General features: G+C 54.1%; 1 protein-coding gene across 4 annotated transcripts in view; it reads right to left on the reverse strand.

Moving 5' to 3' along the window:
* The window catches only part of RGS3 (regulator of G protein signaling 3), an 88506-nt gene that overhangs the window by 22151 nt on the left and 46081 nt on the right, over nucleotides 1-20274 (reverse strand). For all 4 annotated transcript variants that reach the window (XM_074161312.1, XM_074161313.1, XM_074161314.1 and 1 more), the window contains 2 exons: nucleotides 17476-17516; nucleotides 3893-4015 (listed from right to left, as the gene is read on the reverse strand). In XM_074161312.1, coding sequence (XP_074017413.1) covers nucleotides 3893-4015; nucleotides 17476-17516 — 164 coding nt within the window. The remainder of the gene's footprint in view (nucleotides 1-3892; nucleotides 4016-17475; nucleotides 17517-20274) is intronic.

The raw sequence follows: 20274 nt of genomic DNA on the forward strand, positions 1-20274 counted from the left end.
GATAGAGCCAGCCATCATCTCCGAGGTAATCTCAGGTCACGGAGCCAGAAGGAAGAGTAATCAGCCGTTCTGAGTGTGGAAGACACAAAGAAAGAAGCAGTAAGAATCAGATGGTCGTAGCAGGTTCCTTATAAGCAGTGTGTTGTGCCACCAATCTTTTCCCGGGCAGCCACGCAGCTGGAGCAGCTCCAGCCCCTGGCACTTCGTCCTTGCCCATGCTCTGCAGTTTGCCATCTCTTCAATAGCGCTAATGCCATTCGTCGCGGGGCCGGGCTGGAAGCAGGACCATTGCGGCGATGCAAGGTTAGGAAAAGCACCGTGCTCTGCGCAGATGGTCATTATTGGGCCGAAGGAGGCAGACTCGCTAACTCGATTAGTTCATAAAGCTGCTCCCGCTATAATCACATTGCCGCTGCTGCGGTTCCTCACCAGACCCAGCCCACCTCCAGGCTCCACGCCTCCCCATTTGGGGACCTTTGTAGCCAAGCCAGGTCACCCTGGTGATGCGTTTTACAGATCCTTGCTCAGCACAGCCAAGGGGCAGCGAGCAGCCTCCCAGGGCAGACCTGGACCTGAGGATGGGAGCGGGAAAGGCTCTGCAGATGGAGAAAATACCCACAGAACAGCTCCTGTGACCCGCTGCAGCGGCAGGACGGGTTCATCACTTGGTGACGTTCAGCCAAGTCTTATAGTGGCAGCAGAGAAGCCACCGGGGCCCCACTTCCACCATTCCTCCTGGACACCAGGGCTGGAGAGCCAGACCACACCGACAGCCACGGCTGTCCCCAGAACTCCTCCTGCACAGACTCTGGCAGGAAAAGCCCACTGGGAGCATGGGGGGGGAGCATCACAGCTGTATCCCTCATGGCTTTCTCTTCCTGCGTCTCCACAAGTGGATGCTACATGCACCACACACTGGTGTCTCCCAGAAACCAGCAGCTTTGCTGTAAAACCAGCTGCTCTGAAAGTACCACCAACACAGACCCCACACAGGGAGCATCCTCCAGGCTTGACACCATCCTCCCAGGAGACGTTCCTAGAGGTGGTGACAGCTCTTCAGAGCCATCTCCCTGAGCCAGAAGGACCTTCCTCCCCTTCGTGCTGCCCCACCTGGGCACAGAAAAACAAGAAGTACCATCCCAAAGCCCAGAATTTATCTGATTTCCCACAGAAGTTGGCACCATCCAACCTTCCTTCACCAGTTTGGCCAGTGCAGCCCCTCCTTTCCAGATGTGCCCGCGCTGCTGGGGATCCTCTGCCCCATTGCCACTGTCTGTTTTGGGAAGGACTCGGGGACAGCATTAACAGCACCATTAAATGTTGAAGGGAGAGCAGTTCCCAGCTCTCACACTGGCACTGTGGAGCTGCTCTCTGCTCAGACAGTGTCCCTTTCTCCGGCTCCAGGGCACAGCTGGCACATGGCACATCTCTGCCTGGCACCGAGGATGGCCTGGCCCTTCTCTCCCATCGCACTCCCCCTCGGCTGGGCTCCGGCTGCAGCAGGACGAGCTGCCTCTTGCCAAGCTGGAGCAGTTTTGAAGGCTTTGCAAACTAGATTCTTCTTTGGAGCAGAAATCAGCCGTGTCGAGGCTGGTACTTCCAGCTTAATTTGTCTGTTCGCACAGCACAGACACTGTTCTGCTTCCTTAAATAGCCCCGGTATCAAATGACTTGTAACCAACCAGCAAAGCTAATGGATCGCTTCTCCCTTGCAAAAAGCGACTGATTTTCCCAGCTCCTGCCTCCCACTGCACCGGCACCCCCGGAGACGTCTGCCCCGACAAACCAGCTGCGGTGCAGAGTGGTGACAGCAGCCCCAGCTGCCGCTCGCCCGGGTCGGGCTTCAGCCCTGGTCCAAGCTCACACACACCCCCCACGCACCCTCGCCTCTGCCCCCGGGAGCTGCAGCCCCACACGGGGCTACTCATCCTTCCCCACACTGGTCCTTCCTTCCCCACACTGGTCCTTCTCGCATTTCAGGATCAAGTTTGCTTTAAAATTGCATCCTGGGCACTTTATACCTTGCTGGGATGAGAAAATGGTGCTATGAACTCAGTGAAGTGCCTGGTGGTTGGTCTCAGGTTCCTTTTCTTCCTCCTGGCCCCATATCCCACCAGTGGGATTTCCATCAGCTTCAGCAAGATGAGACAAAACCCCCTTGTCACAGCCTTGGAGGGCCCTCACTGACTCTCCACTGCTCTCTGCTCTCCTTGGCTGCTGAGGCACAGAAAAGCCTTAGAAAACTTTGTGTTGTCTTCTAGAGTACTTTTTCACCATGTTCCTTCCATATCATGGGGAGCAGACACTCTCCAGGGCTTTGCTCTGAGCCACAAGGCTTGTAAGTCTAGGGGAGAGCCAAAATCCCACACCCTGACACAAACACAGAGTATGGGGTGGGGAGGGCAAACAGTAATAGCCCCTGAAATCACCATCGGTCCCAGATCACATGATGGAGAGCCATCAAGATCCCCCCCTTTTAGGATCTGAGATGCTCAGATTTGAAGATGTCCCTGCACAGCTTTGCCCCAGAGGATGCCCCGGCCCATGGGTGGATGCCCCCAAGCCCAGAGCAGAGCCCTGCCAAGCCCCAACAGCCCCATCACATGCCCCTCACACACCGAGCCACCCAGGACCCCCTGCCTGGCCACAGCATAGTGCCAGTAAGACCCACCGCAGGAACACGAGAGATGTGGCAGATTCTTGTCACCTCATCGACTCAGCTGCCCTGGGCTGTTTGCGTTTCCAGAGGGCTGGTTGGTAACTGGGTTCTCAGGCTTTGTGTGTTGTTGCTATTTTAGTACGTCTGAAACGTGCAGGAAAAGGAATCCGGAGGCTCTGTCTCCTGCGGAGATGTTTGCGCTGACCCAGTTTGGGACGCTGCACAGCAAAAGCCACGTCCCTCTGCCTCCGGGTCCGCCTGCTCCTGCTTTTGCCCCCTCATATGGTGAGAGTCTCCTCTTCCAGCCAGACCAGACCAGGGACCAAGGCCGTCAGTGTGGGGCAGGAGCTGCTCCACCACCACGCACCAGCCAAGGGGAGATATCCAGGTGGTTCTACCCCCAAGACCCCCATGTTCTTCACTTAAAGCTCCTTACACACTCAGCACAGTGTTTCTCTCGTCCCAGAGCAGTGGGTCACCTTCCAATGGCCTGAGCCCCCAGGGGGACAAGATGATTCCAGCAGAGATTGCCACTGTCCCAGACACCTTTCTGGTGGCAGCCCCAGCCTGAAGCCAGGCAGGCAGGAGGTGGTAGCCACATCCTCGCAGGGCAGGAGTGCCCGACAGGGCTTCAGACCCGCTCCACGCTCACATTTCTCCTGCCAGCACTGCCGAAACAACGCTCTGGGGCCAGGCTGAAGCTCCTGAAGCTCCTCAGTGTGGGAAAAGTGCTGGCTCTGCCTTGCTGGGTATGAAAAACAGCACTCATCAAGTGACCTCTCTGTGCTTTGAGGCCATCTGCGGGGTCCGGATCAAACGCCTGAGCCCATCCGAGAGCACGGAAGGAGCAATTCTCCGCGCTACTGCTCCCATGACCCTGGGCTTTTAATCAGGACCCAAAGATCAGGGCCTGAATCTCCCCCTCCACATCCAGCCCTGCCCCGGAGCCCTGGGGGAGGCCGTATGCCGGGCTGCGTGGCCTCAGCTGGGCAAATACAGATGCCAGGAGGCGCCAGAAGCAGCCGGCTCGCCGGAGGCTGCCTCGGCGGGGATGCAAATGCAATAATCACTGTTTCCCCGAGCAGGGCAGGGAGCTGCAGACACAGAAGCAGCACCCAAATACAAACTCCCTCCTCACCTGGTGAAAAAACCCAGCCTGGGGAGCAGCTCGCCCGGCAGGAGCATCGCCAGATGCTCCGAGCGGGGTTCTCCAGCTCCCGATGGGTCCCTTACCTTGTTCTCCGTAGGAGCCGACGCCGGATGTTGCTGCTTGGTGATGTTCTCAGCCAGACACCAGCAGATCCTCTTCTTCTGCTCCTGGGAGTAAGCCTCCAAACTTAATAAGCACTCTGACTTCTGACGTAAAGGAAACACAGGCAGAGAGAAGGTCATTAGCCGCGTGTCGCAGGCCCCGGCTTTGTTTGCAAACTACTTGCTTCCAACACACTGTGCCGGATGGATGTAAGTACAACGGGAGAGCTCGCGTCCTGCGCTCCGGGCACGAGAAAGCAAAACTGAGGGGAAATCAGCTTCACGGGGGCATCTCCTGCAGCGGGAGGGTGAAAGGCTGCTGTGGTGGTGAGCAGCAGAATTCTGCTTTGATAAGCGGTGGCAGAGCAGTAAGGCACGGGCAGAGCACCAGCAGTTCTGCACCCTCTGCCACCACAGCGGAAACGCATCTATTGAGCTAATTTAGAGGATGGGAATCACTCTCTCCTCTATGCAAACGTTAATGAGGCACCGTAGTGTGAAGTGATGAAGACAAGCGCCTTCGGGCTGGGGGCGGAGGGGGAAGGCAGACCCAGCAGAAGCTCCTGTTCTGCTCCTCACACAGAGCATCAGGGGCTGTTCTGAGGAGACGATGCTCCAGCTCTGGTCATGCACAGTCTGTGAGCCATGTGGAGCAAGGAAGGAATTAGGAGAAACGATGGGAATTCATCGCAGCTGAGCCCATCTCCCTCCTGCCGAGCCCCTTCCCTGCACACACCCGCTTTGCCATGGACCTGTGCCTCTCGGACAAGTTTTCTTTGGGCCAAATCCCACTCATTTAAGAAATCGTCTGACCAAGTTCTCTCAGCAAGTGTCTCCCAGCCCTTAAAACTGCTCATCTTTTGTGCTAAAATTAAGCATTAGTAATATTTGCTGCCCATGGGGATTTTGCAGGTTTTGCTATAAAAAGGGTCTAGAAATGCTCATGGCTCGATCATCTCCTTTTGTGGGGAAATAAAAAGGAAAAGAAAAAGAAAAAGAGAAAAAGAAAAAGAAAGAAAAAGAAAAAGAAAAAGAAAAAGAAAAAGAAAAAGAAAAAGAAAAAGAAAAAGAAAAAGAAAGGAAAAGAAAAAGAAGGAAAAAATAGAAAAAGAGGAAAAAAAAAAGAAAAGAGAAAAAGCTTAGCTTTAGGACAGAACTGCACAGAAAGTAAAAAGAGTCTCCCACTAAAGGGCATGCAAAAGGCCTTTCATTTCCCCCTAGGATTTCCCTCCAGAAGGGCAGGTCTCTGATAACCTGCTTGTCCCAGAAAGGTCAGAGAGAAGTTGCAAGTTCCCAGCAAGGAACTTGCAGGGTTGTGACCCCAGAGACACAACACAACCAAAAGGGAAAATACTTTTTAGTCACACCATTTGAAATACTGCTTTCACTGGAAGCTAATTCATTCAGCTTTAATCCCAAATCCCTATTAAAGCAGTAAATAACTCAACCTCCCATGTCACCTCTAGAAAAAGAGATCTCTAGTTCAGCCCTTTGCCCCTCAAAGGAGGCTTCCAGAAAAGAGAAGGTCTTATCTTTCTGATGTCTGGGTTTCACCACATCTATTCCTACAGCAGAAACAGGCAGAAACATTGAAAACACATGCTCAGGCTTCCCGAGTGCTCTCAAAATGGGACAGAGGTTTGTGATTCCAGGACACGAGGTGGTGGGCCTCCCCCCTGCCCCCCCAGACCCCAAGTCACAGTGATGCTTGGATCATCCCCTGGAGCACTGCAGTTCTATTTCCCACCCCAGATGGCTCAGTCTCTCCCAGTCCCACGCCAGCAGGTCAGCAGGCTGTACCACTGCCGTACCCACTGGTCCCTAGGAATGGTTCCTGCTTTCAGAGGAGAGGACAGGTACCAACCTGCTGGGCTGGAAATCCAGGCTGGCATCTCCCCACCTTGCACTTGGGGCCAGAAGTGGATCATAGAATCATCAAATAGGTTGGAAGGGACCTTAAAGATCACCTTGTTCCACCCCCTGCCCTGGGCAGGGACACGTCCCACCACACCAGCTTGATCAAAGCCCCATCCAACCTGGCCTTGAACCCCTCCAGGGATGGGGCAGCCACAGCTTCTCTGGGCAACCTGGGCCAGGCTCTCACCACCCTCACAGCAAAGAATTTCTTCCCCACATCTCATCTCAATCTCCCCTCGTTCAGTTTAAAACTGTTCTCCCTCATCCTATGGCTCCCCTCCCTGATCCAGAGTCCCTCCCCAGCTTTCCTGGAGCCCCTTTAGGGACTGGAAGGGGCTCTAAGGTCTCCCCAGAGCCTTCTCTTCTCCAGGCTGAACCCCCCCAACTCTCTCAGCCTGTCCTCACAGCAGAGGGGCTCCAGCCCTCCCAGCATCTCCATGGCCTCCTCTGGCCCCGCTCCAACAGTTCCATGTCCTTCCTGTGCTGAGGACTCCAGAGCTGGCCACAACACTCCAGGTGGGGTCTCCCCAGAGCGGAGCAGAAGGTCAGAATCCCCCCCCCACCCTGCTGGCCACACTGCTTTTGATGCAGCCCAGGATGTGGGGGGCTTTCTGGGCTGCCAGCACACGTTCCCGGCTCATGTTGAGCTTCTTTCAGCAGAGCCTAGAAGACACCGGCGCGGCGGCAGCAACTCCAGTGCCCACACTGGTGCTGTAACTACTGCATGCTCCCGTCTCCACTGAGCTGCTGCAATTCCCCCGGCGTGAGGCTTAAAGCAATTCAAGGACGTCTCGTATCCCCTTGCTCGTGCCGGATGCACAGCTCACCCACCCTTGCTCTGCAGCCCCTTGCTGATTCAATTACAATCCCCATCTCTTTGATTGAATTTAGCATCAAGTGATGCTCAGCCCACACCGGCTGCTGAGAGCAAAGTGCCACTCTCCCTCCCGCGCAGCCTCACCAGCCGGCGAGACTCCCGGCCCCAGCCGCCTGGGAATATTAAAGCTGGGAGAGGAGATTGTCCTCTGGTCCCAAAGGCAGAGGAGAAAGTCAAAGCCCTCCTCCCCCCTCCCCTACCAAACGTGTGTCCTGGGAGTTGTGGACAAGGCTGAGAGGGGATACAAACAGCCAAAATTGCATTTATCCAATCTGTACATATTTCACTATCATTTCTGTGCTACAACAGCTCAGCATTTTATTCCTTCACAATGATAGTCAACCTCTCCCACACACATTTCCCAAGGGAAGAGCTCTGTTTCTCCCTCTTCCACCAACCTGCTCCCTCCAAATAACATGAAATTGTGTCGGGGAAGGAGCCAGCCCAACCCACAGGGGATGAGCATCCCCCCGGTTGCCTCTAAAGCCCACGCTCCTGCTTGCGAAGTCCTTTGGGATCCAGCCAGGGATGTGAAGAACTGACCGTTACATGGGATAAAGCTCTACCGGTGACACGTGTCCCCGCAGCCCAGCCCCTGGCAGGGGATGGAGCGGGGAGGTGGGTAAGGCCAGGGCTGCTCCGTGCCCTGCGCACGCTCGGGGCTCGCCCTGGGAACCGGCCTCCCCGCTATTGTTTTCATTCAGGGAGGCTGCCGCTTCGCCTGCCAATATTTACAAAGAGAAAACAGGGTTTAATCTCACAGTGCTGGGAAAGGAGGATGCAGATGGCGTGAAGGGGGCGTTTGCGACCAGATAAAGCCAGCAACTGAAGTGGCTGCCAGTTGCTTTCTGCCTGCCTTCACCCCAGCTTTTTTGAAAAACATGTTATTGCAGGTGTTTTGTGTCGGCCGGAGCGGGAGCCTCTGGGGCAGCACCGGACCCCAGGCCAGGGCTGCCCGTGGGAGAGCGGGAGGAAAACACAGGGCACGTATCGCAGAGGAGGACTCAGACCAGCCAACACAAGCCCCAAACGGGCCAGGGATTATCTGCAGGAAAAGGTCCCTTTCGCTCCATGGGAAAAGCTCCCCCCTGCAGATGCCCCCCAGTCCCACGGGGAGATGAGAGGCAAGGGATCTGGACAGGCAGAGCTCCTGGCTACCCCAGCGGACACCGGCCAAAGAGGGACTCTTGGCTCTGTAGCCCATTGAACAGCTGAGGACCTCCTGGAGAATGGCACCATAGCGCAGGAGTGACCCCCAGACCCCGCACACCAAGACCCCATGCTGCAGAAAGGCCCCTCTGGGCAGGACCCAGCACAGCAGCATCTGTTTGTGGCTCTACATGTCACTGCAAAGCAAAGATAAAATGACAACGAGCCAGACTCAGCCTGACACCTCCAAAGCCTTGAACTCAGCCACCAGCCTCGTCCGGGGACATCCTCATCTCACTGCCGCCTGCCCCAGCTCCTGCTAGCAGACGTGCTCCCAGGGGTGGTGAGGTCCTTGGGTGGATGTTCACCTGCAGAGCAGGGGGATGCTCTCCTGCTCCTTCTCCCAGGCTCCTCTCCCCTGCAGGGCTCATGGCAAAGCGGTTCAGGGCCAGGGCTCACAGCCCAGCTCGGCTCTGCCCAGCCCCTGGCCTCCAACGGTCAGAGCGTTGGGACACGGCCAAACCCAGCAGAGATCCCAGAGGGGAAGTACCTCGGAAACGGGCTCCAGACTACAATTGCTTTTAAATCGCAGAGCAAACCTTCCAGCGACGAAACAGCCAGCCCTGGGAATATCCTGTGCACAAAACACAGGCAACTGCTGGCTGGTTGTTTCATGACCCACAGAGCTAGGTCTGATGAGAAAGTTCAGTTTCTCCCGTGCTAAGCTGTGCTAGGGGGGGCCACAGGGTGACCACGTCTCTTCCTGTGGTTTTTGGACTGCTGGGCACACTGGTGGTGCCCAAAAAACAAACACTGGCAGTAACAGCAGGGGCCCTGTTGAAAACTGGGATGACCAGGAGGTGACAAGATCTCATGGGTGCTCAAGCAGATGATGTGTGTGGAGCACATCTTGTTTGTGGGGCACAGCAATCTCTGCAGAGAAGCGGGACTCGGTTTTGGGCCAGGGAGGCTCTCGAGATGCAGGTGAAGGAGAGCTGTGCCCATCCTTCCTTGTAACCCTAAGGGCTGGCTCTTAGGAAATGGGTTTTCATTGTCCTACAGCCACCCACGGATCAGGAGAGACACCAAGACAGCAAAGCAGACCTGCTGGTTCATGGGGCAGAGCCACCAGTGGCTCCAGGTCACCCCAGGCTAGTCAGACTCAGATGCTGCTGCTGAGGAAGGAGAGGATGGAAGAGCGATGCTACAGGAGCCCAACATCATGGCACAGCCCAAATGGTGCTAATCTCCAGGAGGAAAAGCCAGTCTGGAGAACCTTTTCCACCCACTTTGGAGCAGCCAACGAAGACACAGGTCTCGGGCTGTTTTTGCAGGCCAGCGGGTTGTTCTGGTGGCTCATCGGATAACAGTCTCCAGGGAATCCCCAGCCCTGAGACCAGCCAGGCACGGAGCTCCCGGCGCAAACACCGCTCTGGGAAACAGAGAGCAGGTCCATCGCCTTCCCACCCTGCAAACACCCCTTCCTCTCCAGCGAGAGGGCTCAGAGCTGAGCAGCCCCAGGGGCAGGAACACTGAGCTCACCCACCCACTGAAAACACGACCCCAGAGCACAGCCCCAAAGAGAGCAAGCTCCAGCCTGCCCAGCCAGCCCCAGGGAAGAGCAGTTCCCCTCCAAAATCCCCTGCTGGTGCCTGGGCCTTTTTAAAATCTCTCCAGTGCTGTAATCACATCACATCAGCTCTTCTCTTTGCCAACATCTGGGAAGTGTGACCACAGAATTAAAACTGGGGGAAAAAAAAATAAGTACTTCTGCTCCAAAAGGCACATTTTATGGTCATCTCAAAATTCAGATTCAGGTTGAACTGTGGAAAGATTCACAAAAGCAGGGAAGCAGCGCTGATGAGTTTCTCCGACTGGGACACTTGCACTCCCTGCTCTGCCCGAAGAGACCTGAACTGGGAGCTGTCACCACCCAGGAGCTGCCCTGTCCCCAGGCCATGGGTTATGCCAACCTGGGGCTGCTGCTGCTGGTGTCACCCCACATCATCTAACCCTTGTAAATGCGCGCTGGCAGAGGAGGCAGAGCTCAGGGAACTCTGCACAGAGCAGCAGCCTGGCCACCAGCTCCACAGCCATCGTTTTCCATGCTCAGGCTCTGGGAATACACGAGGAGAGCGCTGCCTTCAGCCAGATGAATGTTTCGGTTACAGCTGAAATTTGGGGCATGTCATGGGGATGCAGGGTAGGGCTGAATTTTGGGAATCCACAGGTGGGTTCATGTCACAACATCCTTCAGAAGCACTTTTCAAAATGTTGGCAGTCATGGTCTGAGGTTCTCTCACTGCACCTGTGGTTCAGGCCGCAGCTTGGGCTTCTTGGCATCACACACAGAGAAATCCAGTGGCTGGGACCTGCCATCCTTCAGATGGAGGAAAATGGAAACCTCTGTTCAGGAAAAAGTTAAGCTGTGACAGGGCAGAGGGATTCAGCATGTGCAGGCTGAGGGTCCAGCCTCCAGGACAGCTGGGTGAGTCAAAGCGCTGTGTGCAGGACACAGCCCCACTTGGTGAACTTCTCCAGCATCCCAAAAATGAGCCATGGCTTGTGGGATATGCAGGAAGCCAAGGAAATGTCAGAAGGGATTATTCACTTCGTAGCATCTCCTGGCCATCCCCAGCAGAGCGGCTGGAGGAGAGGGAATCCCCCCTTATGCTGAACAGGACTGGGAGTGGGAAGTGGAAGGCAGAGGAATACCCTTCATATTCTCTCAATGGGCTTCAAATTCATGTAATAAAACTGGGAAGAGCAGGCAGCAAGGAGCGCATCCAGATTTTCTCTACTTGAAGCCCTTATGTATGATGGATCCCTATGCTTCCAGCCCTGTCTGTGGTCCCCGCTCCATTGCAGCCCAGAGGATCTTTCACCTCGCTGCGGGACAAGAAGCCCATCTGACGAATCACACAGCCCACAAATCTGACAAATACCATTTTTTTTCCCTATTACCAGTTAGAGGAAATTGAGCTATAATTTCAAGAGAGCACACAGTCCACAGACAAACACTCATCTCTTCTACCTTCTCCCATCCCGCATGCGGCACCCGATGCACCTGACTCCTCATTTTCTCATACCAGGAATTTAAAATACAATATACCTCTCCCCTGCAGTGCTCTTGCATCTTCAGCCAGCGCTGCTTTGGGCTCAGAGCTGGGCACAGCTGTGGTCTCTGGGTATCATTTACAGCCCCGAGGTTTTCTGAGCTCACATCTCTAAACTGGCCATTTTGTCATTGTATTTTGCGGGTATTTTCTTGTATTTAAGCACCAAAAGGAGGATGGAGGATTCGAAAAGGAGGGATCAAGACATCTTGCAGGCTGTTCCAGCCCTGCCAGGGAACAGAGGAACCAGGGAGGGGAAACCACAACAGCAGAGCCCAACGCAGGGCACCAAATCCTCCTTAATGCTGGGAAAAAGGAAAAGAGGAATAACTTCCTTTGCTTAATCCCCTGCCAAAACCATCTCATTTTGGTTGGAAACAAATTCAACCCAAAATGCAAGTCTTCCAGCTATCGCTTTGGGGTCAGAGAACAGAGGAATGGGAAAGCTGACTGAATCTCAAACTTTTATCATCACTGATGCCACCTTTCGCTGCAGGAGCTCAGGGCTGCTGATCATCCTTCCCCCAACAAGCTTTTATCCGTCACCTCTGATCCTTACAGACCTGTGGGTACGGTCCTCTTTTCCCCATGATCACATGAAAACACGTCCCCAGCTTTCACCCACCTTAACAACGAACGCCCACTGCTCTGTCACTGAACTATCCTCCTTATCATCTCCTACTTTCCCAAACGTCAAGTCATACGCATGCGTTTTCAGGCATTATTTGCTGTTTTCTACCATGTCAATGATGATCGTTCACAATTAAGCAAGAGCGAGGCTTCCCAAGCCCTCCCTGGCAGAGCAACGCTCACAGAAGATGATGTTGAGGTTTCAGACCAGGGTTTTTAACTATTTATTAAGCACCTCAGCAATTTCCTGTCTTTCTAGGTTTTCAGGCCAGGTGTTGTGTCATCTCAAGCCAAGTGGCAGTGAGGACATCTGCTCTGGTTGTGCTCCATTTGTACTCTTTCTCTCCTTCATTATTAAGTCCTTTTTAAGTTCTTTACCAAACAAATTCACATTAGCTGCTCCCTTGGTCACGTAGGTTTGATGTCACCTCCAGCCAGCCCTTTTGCCCTTTTCTCCATCACCAAACCATCTGCCAAAGTGTCCTCTAGATCTGCCAGGCCAGTGCCCAAAAAAGCTCCTTGCGAACTGTTCTGGTGACATGTCCAGAAGAGCTGGCTTCAAAATGACCCAGGTGTATAATATCTCATGTCACAGCATGTCCCCAAGCCTTGAAGTCCTCTGTACCATCAAAAGACTTTTGCAGCATTCAGATTCCCTGTACGGAGATAGGAACCTCAGTTCTCCTTGCTCTTTCCCTGTGGGACAGAAATGGGCAATGCCACATCCCTAAGGTCATTAAATCAGTCATGCACGAGGAACAGAGAGAGCTTTGGGAAAATAATTCTCCTCTGGAGCAAGCTGGGACACCTCCAGTGAAGACCGGATGAAAAACAAGACCAGGCTGGATGGGGCTTTAAGCAACCTGGTCTACTGGGAGGTCTGCCCAGGGCAGGGGGGCTGGAACTCAATGATCTTTAAGGTCCCTTCCAACCCAAACCATTCTGTGATTCTATGACGATTCTATGACTATGGAGTGAAGCACATTTACACAAGCTACAACATTGCCCCTCGCCACCGTTGTGGTCCAGTTTAAAAAGCTTTTGTGCAAAGCGTACCCTTGCCAGCAGCTGGGACACAGCTCAGGGGTGCCCACGGGGGACCCCACGGGTGCAGGAATGTGTCCACATAGAGCCAGGGCATAGGACAGGGGGGGACAAGAGATGACAGTGGCATTTCTCTGACACTTGTCCAGAGGATCTCCTGTGCAGAGTTAGGATGTGCGTCTCCAAAACAAGATCAATTTGCTCGGGTCCGTAAGTGTGCTCATCGCAGCAGGCCAAGAGGTTGGTACCGGAGAGATTTTCTGTTGGAGCAGTTTCCCAAGAGAAACTCCAGTGTCTGCAGATGAAAACTTCCATATGAAAACTTCCAGAGGAAAAGATCAATTTTCCTGGTGCTTTTCAAACGAAAAAACTTACTGAGCTATTTGATATTAAGTCAATTCGGTCTGAACATGTTGGGTTCGAATCAAAAACTTCTAACAATGCAATAAAACACTGATCTGCAGTTTCCTATCAGTAGGATATTTCCGGAGCAGGGAAGGGTGTGAATACAGTCCTGGACCACATTCACGTCCCTGGACTGGCTCCCTGTGAGGCCACCGATTGCCACCGCGCAGTAAATGTTTTCTCCTGGCAGAGGAAGAGTGTGTCATCACAGAAGGTGTATGTGCCCTGCAGGGAATGGCACGTGGGCACTGGGGAAACGGGGCCAAACTCCCCCACTCTGAATTCTCTGGGGTGCAGAAACGCGGGTCCACACTGAATCAGCCCAAAGCTTTCGCAGGCAGGGTCTGCTCTTTCAACTGTTTCATTTGGATTTAAAATATTGAAATGAAACACATGCTAGGCCAGGTTTGCAAGCATTGCTAGTACCATTGCTAGTACTTTTTCACCTACCGGTTGGCAATTTGAAAAATTAGACAAGCTTCCAGGCATACACAGTATTCCCTGGATCAAAAGGTACCACCTTCACTGCCAAAATCCTGGCTGTGCTGGGACTATCGCTGCTACCCCGTGACCACCACGAGGAATGAAGCCACCAAGAACGTACGGCTCAGTGGAGAACCTTCCTCTGTTTCTGCATTCTTTCCAACACCAACCTGTATTTTCCCTTTCCTGCCAGGAGCCCACGTGCCCCACCAGGATGGGCCCCCCCTCCCCCGGCACTCAGGACTTCCGAGCGCTGCAATTCACATGCAGAGGAGCCTGTAAAACAAGCACCCCTCTGCTGTGACCTACACCAGGCTATAAAGATTACCATTTACTATCTGAGTGTAAATAACCAGAACGCGCAGGACTTAAACTCTGTGGAGTGATTTACTGACACGCAATTAGACAGGGTGACCAGCAGTAACTTTTTTATGACACTGCAGTTTCCCTGAAGGTTGGAATTTTCTTTCCTGTTTAAAATAAATTACGCAACTCACAGACACTGAAACATACTTTATTTTGGATCATGCCAGACCCAAATGCAAAAACGCGACCTTATGGGTCAGAATATTACTCGCTAACCTTCCTGATGAGGAAGATGAGGAGCTGGCAGCTCAGAGCCTCAGCGAAGAGCTATTCCTGCAGCAAACGCAGAGTCAGCCCGGCCCCGTGGGCTCCCTTTCCACTCACAGCAGCACTAAACACATTACTGCTCACTGCAGATGATTTGTGGATATGAAACAGTAACACAAGAGCTTCTGCCAACCTCCCAAGCCCCACCACGGCAGCGCAAAGGATGTGTTTGTCCAGATTATTGTGGCAGAAGAGCTCAGATAACGATGACCACCAAACCCGCCCCCAAACCCATCACCTCCCTCCCAGCCAGGATCAGCCGGCAGAGCTGGGCCAGCAAAAGGCTCCAGCGGGTAAAGCGCTGCTGGCCAGCTCAGGGATGGAGCACTTACCACAAAGAGCAGGACAGGAGCAACTCAGAAGGAGGAGAGACCCCTCAGGATGCCATGGGACAAAACCCCATGTCCACACAAGCATCGGTCCCTAGCGCATCCTTACACAAAGCTATTCAGTGGCCACCAGCAGGGGTGGGGAGCGGGACAGCCACATCTGCCGCACCACAACTGGTGCCACAACTGCTGGTCCTCGGGGACCCCGAGGGTGCCAGGAGAGTGCCAGCACCAGCACCCTGCCAGGGATGCCCCCCCAGGCCTCCCAGACCCCCACCCCGGCAGCCTGAACACAGCCCCTCTGGATGGGAAGCCCATCCTTGCAGAAGGAAACCAACTCATTCCCTCAGCCGGGAAGAAGGTTGAGCCTTGCACCAGGGCAAAAGGAGGTCACACAGGCAGCAGTGGCACCCAGTGGACACCACATCCGTCAGGCAATAGGGAGAGCCATGTTGGGCTGGGCCAGAGACACCCACCCCAGCTCCCGGTCTTCACTTTCATTTCCCAGCTTTCATGTGACAGCAACTTGAATCCACCAATATGCCTTGAATCCACCAAAAATCCAGAAATGACCTTAATGCCGCAAACTGATGCTCCCACCAGTTCAGTGAGGCACACAAGCCCTCGCAAAGCCTCCCAGTGCAGCCAGCCTGCAGGAACGAATGCCTCTGAGGGGGACTGTCCCATCCCTCCCACAGGCTGCCAAGACTTAAAACCTCCTGGGGACACCCCCACAGCCCTGTAACAAAAGCTTTTCTCCTGGAATGGGAATGCAAAGAAAGAAAAGAGAGATGACCTGACAGTGACTCTTTTCTTGGCTTCCCTGCAGGAAGAAGATGCGTAGATGCTCCAGGGCTGGCTCCCATGACACCATCCCATCATTTAAGAAGAGCCCGTCTCCGTTCACCTGAGGTCCACCTCCACCGAGGAGGGTTCATTGAGCTCCACAACCCCCACACTGCAAAAGCAAGAGGTTTCTGCTACCAGAATCCCATCAGCCCATGTCCTTGCAGCCTAGTCACCGGCTCCACGTGGCTCTCAGGATTGCAGGTCACTGTTTCCCAGAAGAGCCACCGTGGGGAAGTCAGCAGGACACTCACAGGCACATCCCCCTCTCTGTGCCTCAGCTTCCCCTTCCAAACCAAAATTGCCTATTGCTGGAGAGTCTGATATCAGAGACTAGAAGTTCTCTGTCTCCTTAACCTTGGAGGTGGCTGTTTCTGTCTGTGCCACATTCTCACGGCGGACACAAAAAAGCCACCTTCTCCCTTCCTTCCAGCAAAGACCCAGCCAAACCAGGCGGCTGGAGAATCATCTCCCCACCAGGAGGGTCTTACATTGGCCTCATCTCCCCCGCTCAGAGAAAACCACCAGCCTCAAAGCAACCCCGTGGGGTCTGGGAGGGAAGGGGTGGCCCAGGGGATGTCCTGTTTGGCAGGGTGCCATCTTTGGGCTCCCCTGATGTCACCTGAAAGCCATGGGCTGGCACAGGGCAGGGTGTGGGCAGCCACTGCTGGGGTTGGGGCATGTGGCAGACCCACTGGTCACCGCAGATCGGGAAGCTCCAAAATACCCCGGAGGAATAAGAGGGGTTTGCAGAATCCCACAATCACAGCCTGTCTGGACCTCCTGTCCTCTGGGGGGGAGCGTACAGACAGTAAAGGAGATATTTCATGTTTTCTATGGACCTACTACCCTCCAACTGCAATGGATGTGACAGATCTCAGTCACCAGAGCTGTGAGAGCCACTAAAGCACGTCAGAAGAAACCAAAGCACTTCATAACATCATGACAAAGACAAGTCTACCCCGCCCAGACCTCATGAAACGCAGCCAGTTCTCTCTCAATCACTTCTACTCAGGGGCCCAAAGCTTCTCAATTAAACCTCAGGCTCCAAATGCATTTTTCCAACTGCATGGGAAAACAGGAGCGCCTCATCCCGCCACGGGGATGTCGCTGACAACACCCAGCGCAGCCCTTCCGAGTCCCAGCAGAGGAGCCGGGCAGGGAGACACCACGCAGGTCTGAGCAGACCCCCCCAGGAGGCAGCTCCCGCCCCGGGAAGAAACCGAGGAGACAAGGAAGGAACACGAGGGAAACGTGAGAGAGAACTCGTCAGCCCATAGTTACGCAGCAATTCATGCTTTGGCCCGAATCCCAGCCGCTCAAGGTGAACAACTTTCATTCTGAACGTTTTCACCCAGCTTTCACAATAGCTTATTATTTCATGGGGCTGCTGAGCAAGGTTTGCCTTTCTCCTCTGAGCCCTGGGGATCTTTCCCACATCCAAATTTCCACCTCTGAAAATACAAGGCCTTGAAACCAGGAACACAGTAAAGTCACTCGAAAAGGAATTTAAAAAAAAAAAAAAAAGCCGCAGCGTTCAATGATTAGGTAGCTCCAGTCACTGTGAACCGATTTTGCAGTCTCCTCGGCTGCTTCGCGACACAAACGTCACTGTGCCAACGTCTGAGTGATTCCAAAGCTGTTCAGAGCATTGAGCCACGCACCGGCCACACGCGGTTTTAGAGCTACGATTATATCTTTTAGACTCAGCTTCCTGATTTTATTTGAGGGCTTCAAACCTGGGTGGCTTGAAGACGAGGAAAGCAAGTTGCCTAAAAAAAATAAAGACAGAATACTAGCCAAGGAAATCTGCCCCCGGGGAGAAAGAATCCCAAGATAAATCGAAAGCGAGACGCGTGGAGGAAGATCCACCTCCTGCGCTCAGGGGGAAGGGGAAAAGCGAACCCGTCTCCGTGCTGCCCAGCCTCCCCGTCCACAGACTCCTTTTAGCGGCTTCTTACTGATATATTCTGGCTACAGCCGGTAACGTTTCCTTTCCAGACCTCTGGCAAATTAACTAAAAAGGAAGTTAAAATCAGCCCGTTCAGCGCTCCTTGCCCCAGCAGAAAGGATCAGAGTTGTCAGTGTGTGTTCAGGTCCCACTCGAAAGTTAATTTGGAAAAGAGCAACACTCACCTCTGCGAGGTAAAGGAGGCAGAATTTCCGATCTTCTGAACCTGTAAAGAAGAAAAACCGGGATCAAAATTAAGCTACAACTGCATTTCTGCAAGCGGAGCCAACTGGCAGAGGAATTGGCTAAGGGACAGCATTTAATGAATATTTATTGTTGTCATCTGCCAGTACCAGGCTGTGATCTGGGGGTGATGGACGTTGCATCTGCAGGGCCGTGCGCCGGGCGGGCTGCGCTGCGTGGTGTCCTGCATGGACTCACCACGTTCTCACGGATCCTCCTTTGGGGTTGTCCTTTTGGAAAAAGGTTTGTTTTATTTGGAGGCCACGCACAGGTTCTTCTGCCTGACCTGCTACAGGTCACGCAGCCACCCTGGGCACCAGGGTCAAATCTATCCCATCCTACCATGGTGGACACTTTGCTCCCAGGAGGACTGACCAGAGCAGTTCCTGTCCCTACGTCCTTGCTCACCTTTGTCAGAGACATGGACAGTGGGGTCAAGGGCACCCTCAGCAAGTTTGCCAACGACACCAAGCTGTGTGGAGCGGTCAACACGCTGGAGGGAAAGGATGCCATCCAGAGGGACCTGGACAAGCTGGAGAGGTGGGCCTGTGTGAACCTCATGAAGTTCAACCAGGCCAAGTGCAAGGTCCTGCACCTGGGTCAAGGCAATCTCAAGCACAAATCCAGGCTGGGCAGAGAATGAATGGAGAGCAGACCTCAGGAGAAGGACCTGGGGGTGTTGGTGGATGAGAAGCTCAACACGAGTCAGCAACATGACCTGGCAGCCCAGAAAGGCCCCTCATCCTTGGGGTTGGTTCCTCCCCAAGGAGATGGAGCCAAATCCCAGGGCAATGGGAAGCAGCCAACATGGGGCAGGGGGGAGAGCTCATCCTGCTTCATAGGGCTGAGGGCAAACTCCCCAAGGTCCCTCCAGCATGGTGCCACTCAGGAGACCTGGCCAAGGGACTTGCACTTCCACAGCTTTGGGAAAGGAGTTGGTGCTGGAGGCAATTCAGTGACCAACATTGCGATCCATGTCCTGCTAAATCATGGAGCAGCCCAGTTCAGCTCCCACCTTGCTGCTGTCCCAGGGGACATGTTATGCTCCAGCTGCTCCACCAGGCTGGTTCCTGCAGGCTGAGCGTTCCCTGTCCCCAGCAAAACGCCATTCCTGAAGATTCCCTGGTCTTTGATCCTTGCTGGTGAGACACGGGTGTCCCCAGCCCAAGGGAAGCCAGCTCCTGGCACACATCAGCCTCGCATGAGGATATGAAACTGCCACAGGACAGGGTCACCTCAACTCTGAAGCAGGACATGCCGTCTCCTGGAGCCAGCTCGCTCCTTCACACCAGCATGGCCCACACCAGCTTTGCTCTTGGCAGCGCGCAGCACTGCCGGGCTGCAGCTTTCATAACCCTTTTAATGACATTATCGCTGCCATGAGATCAGATCCGCAGCCTGGGCACGGCCGCAGATCCCATCCAAAGCGGTGTCAGCACAAGCTCTGCTTCATTTCAACAGCCCGAGCTGCGCTAACGATGGGAACAGGCTCTGCACAGCAGTGGAAACACCCTGTTCCCCAGAGGAAAGCAATTCTTCTGCCACGGGCAGCAGCCCAAATGTCAAGATAAGAGCTGTGACCCACTGAGGGACTCAGATGCCTCTTCTGGGGCCAGACATCACTCTGGGGACACCAGGACACCGTGCCACACCAGGATGCTGGAGCCCAGCCCTGCTGGGAGCGCTGCTGAGAACCTCTCGGGTGAGGAACCCTTTTGCCTTTTCATGATCTTCAATCTGCTCTACCCTGGCAAGGGTCAGGGAAGCAGCCTGGCCCCAAAGCTGGTAGCCAAAGGGCAGCAGCACTGCCCCTCCAAATCTTCCCTTCCAGAAGGGGAGCCACGCTGAAAGCACACGTTGAACAGGCCTGGCTGGGAGCCCGAGCCTCACTCTGCACCACAGAAAATCCATTCACCACTCTCCACAGCAATGCTCGAGCTCTCCTGGCACTCTCTTTCCATAAATCCCAGAAGGACCATTGGGGAGCATTTTCCTCGCAAAGCCAAAGCCTCCGACGGGAGCCCCTCAGCCAGCACTTTTCCCTCCCAGGGAGGGTTTGGAGGCAGGATCCAAGTCACCATCCACCATCCCCTTCTGCCGCTTTGGCTTCCCAAGTGGTCAGGAGTACAAAAGCCACCCTGTCTTCCCAGCTGGGCTCTCTGCTCCTCCCTGCACCATGGCCAAAGCTCTCCAGGCTGCCTTGCAAAGCAGATTGCAGAAGACTAACACGTCCCAACCACTTTTCCTCAGGAGCTTTAACCCAGGTTTCCCGGCTGATCCAAGGAACAAGTCACCCTCTGGAGATACGCAGCCTCAGCAAAGAAAGGTGATGGGGGAGTTTATCACCCCTGGGAACGACCCTGCTTCTCTTGGGCCTCTCTTTACTCCTTCTGCAGTAACAAGTGATCCCGAAAAAGCCCAAAACCATCAGAATTAAGTTCCCTTCCAAATTCCTCTCCGTTGAGCTCCAAATCTTGGCATTAGCAACCTCCAGTGCCAGCAGCTCCTGTCCCCTGTCCCTCCAAGGCTTGTTGCTGCACATGGCCAAGCAGCCCAGTGCTGACGGGACGCACAGCCCAGGCTAAGGAACTGCTTAAATCCCATTTTCTACCAGGAACTGCCTTTAGAGAGAAAACAAAGGGGATGTAAGGGACTGGCTGCCCAGCCCAGCCACTGGGCTTGTGCCAGTGCCAATCCCCAGCATGGCGTGGGGAGGCAGGAGAGCGATGGCAGAGCCGGGA

This window comes from Numenius arquata, chromosome 19 (genome assembly GCF_964106895.1).
Source record: "Numenius arquata chromosome 19, bNumArq3.hap1.1, whole genome shotgun sequence".
In the NCBI taxonomy this organism is placed as follows: domain Eukaryota; kingdom Metazoa; phylum Chordata; class Aves; order Charadriiformes; family Scolopacidae; genus Numenius; species Numenius arquata.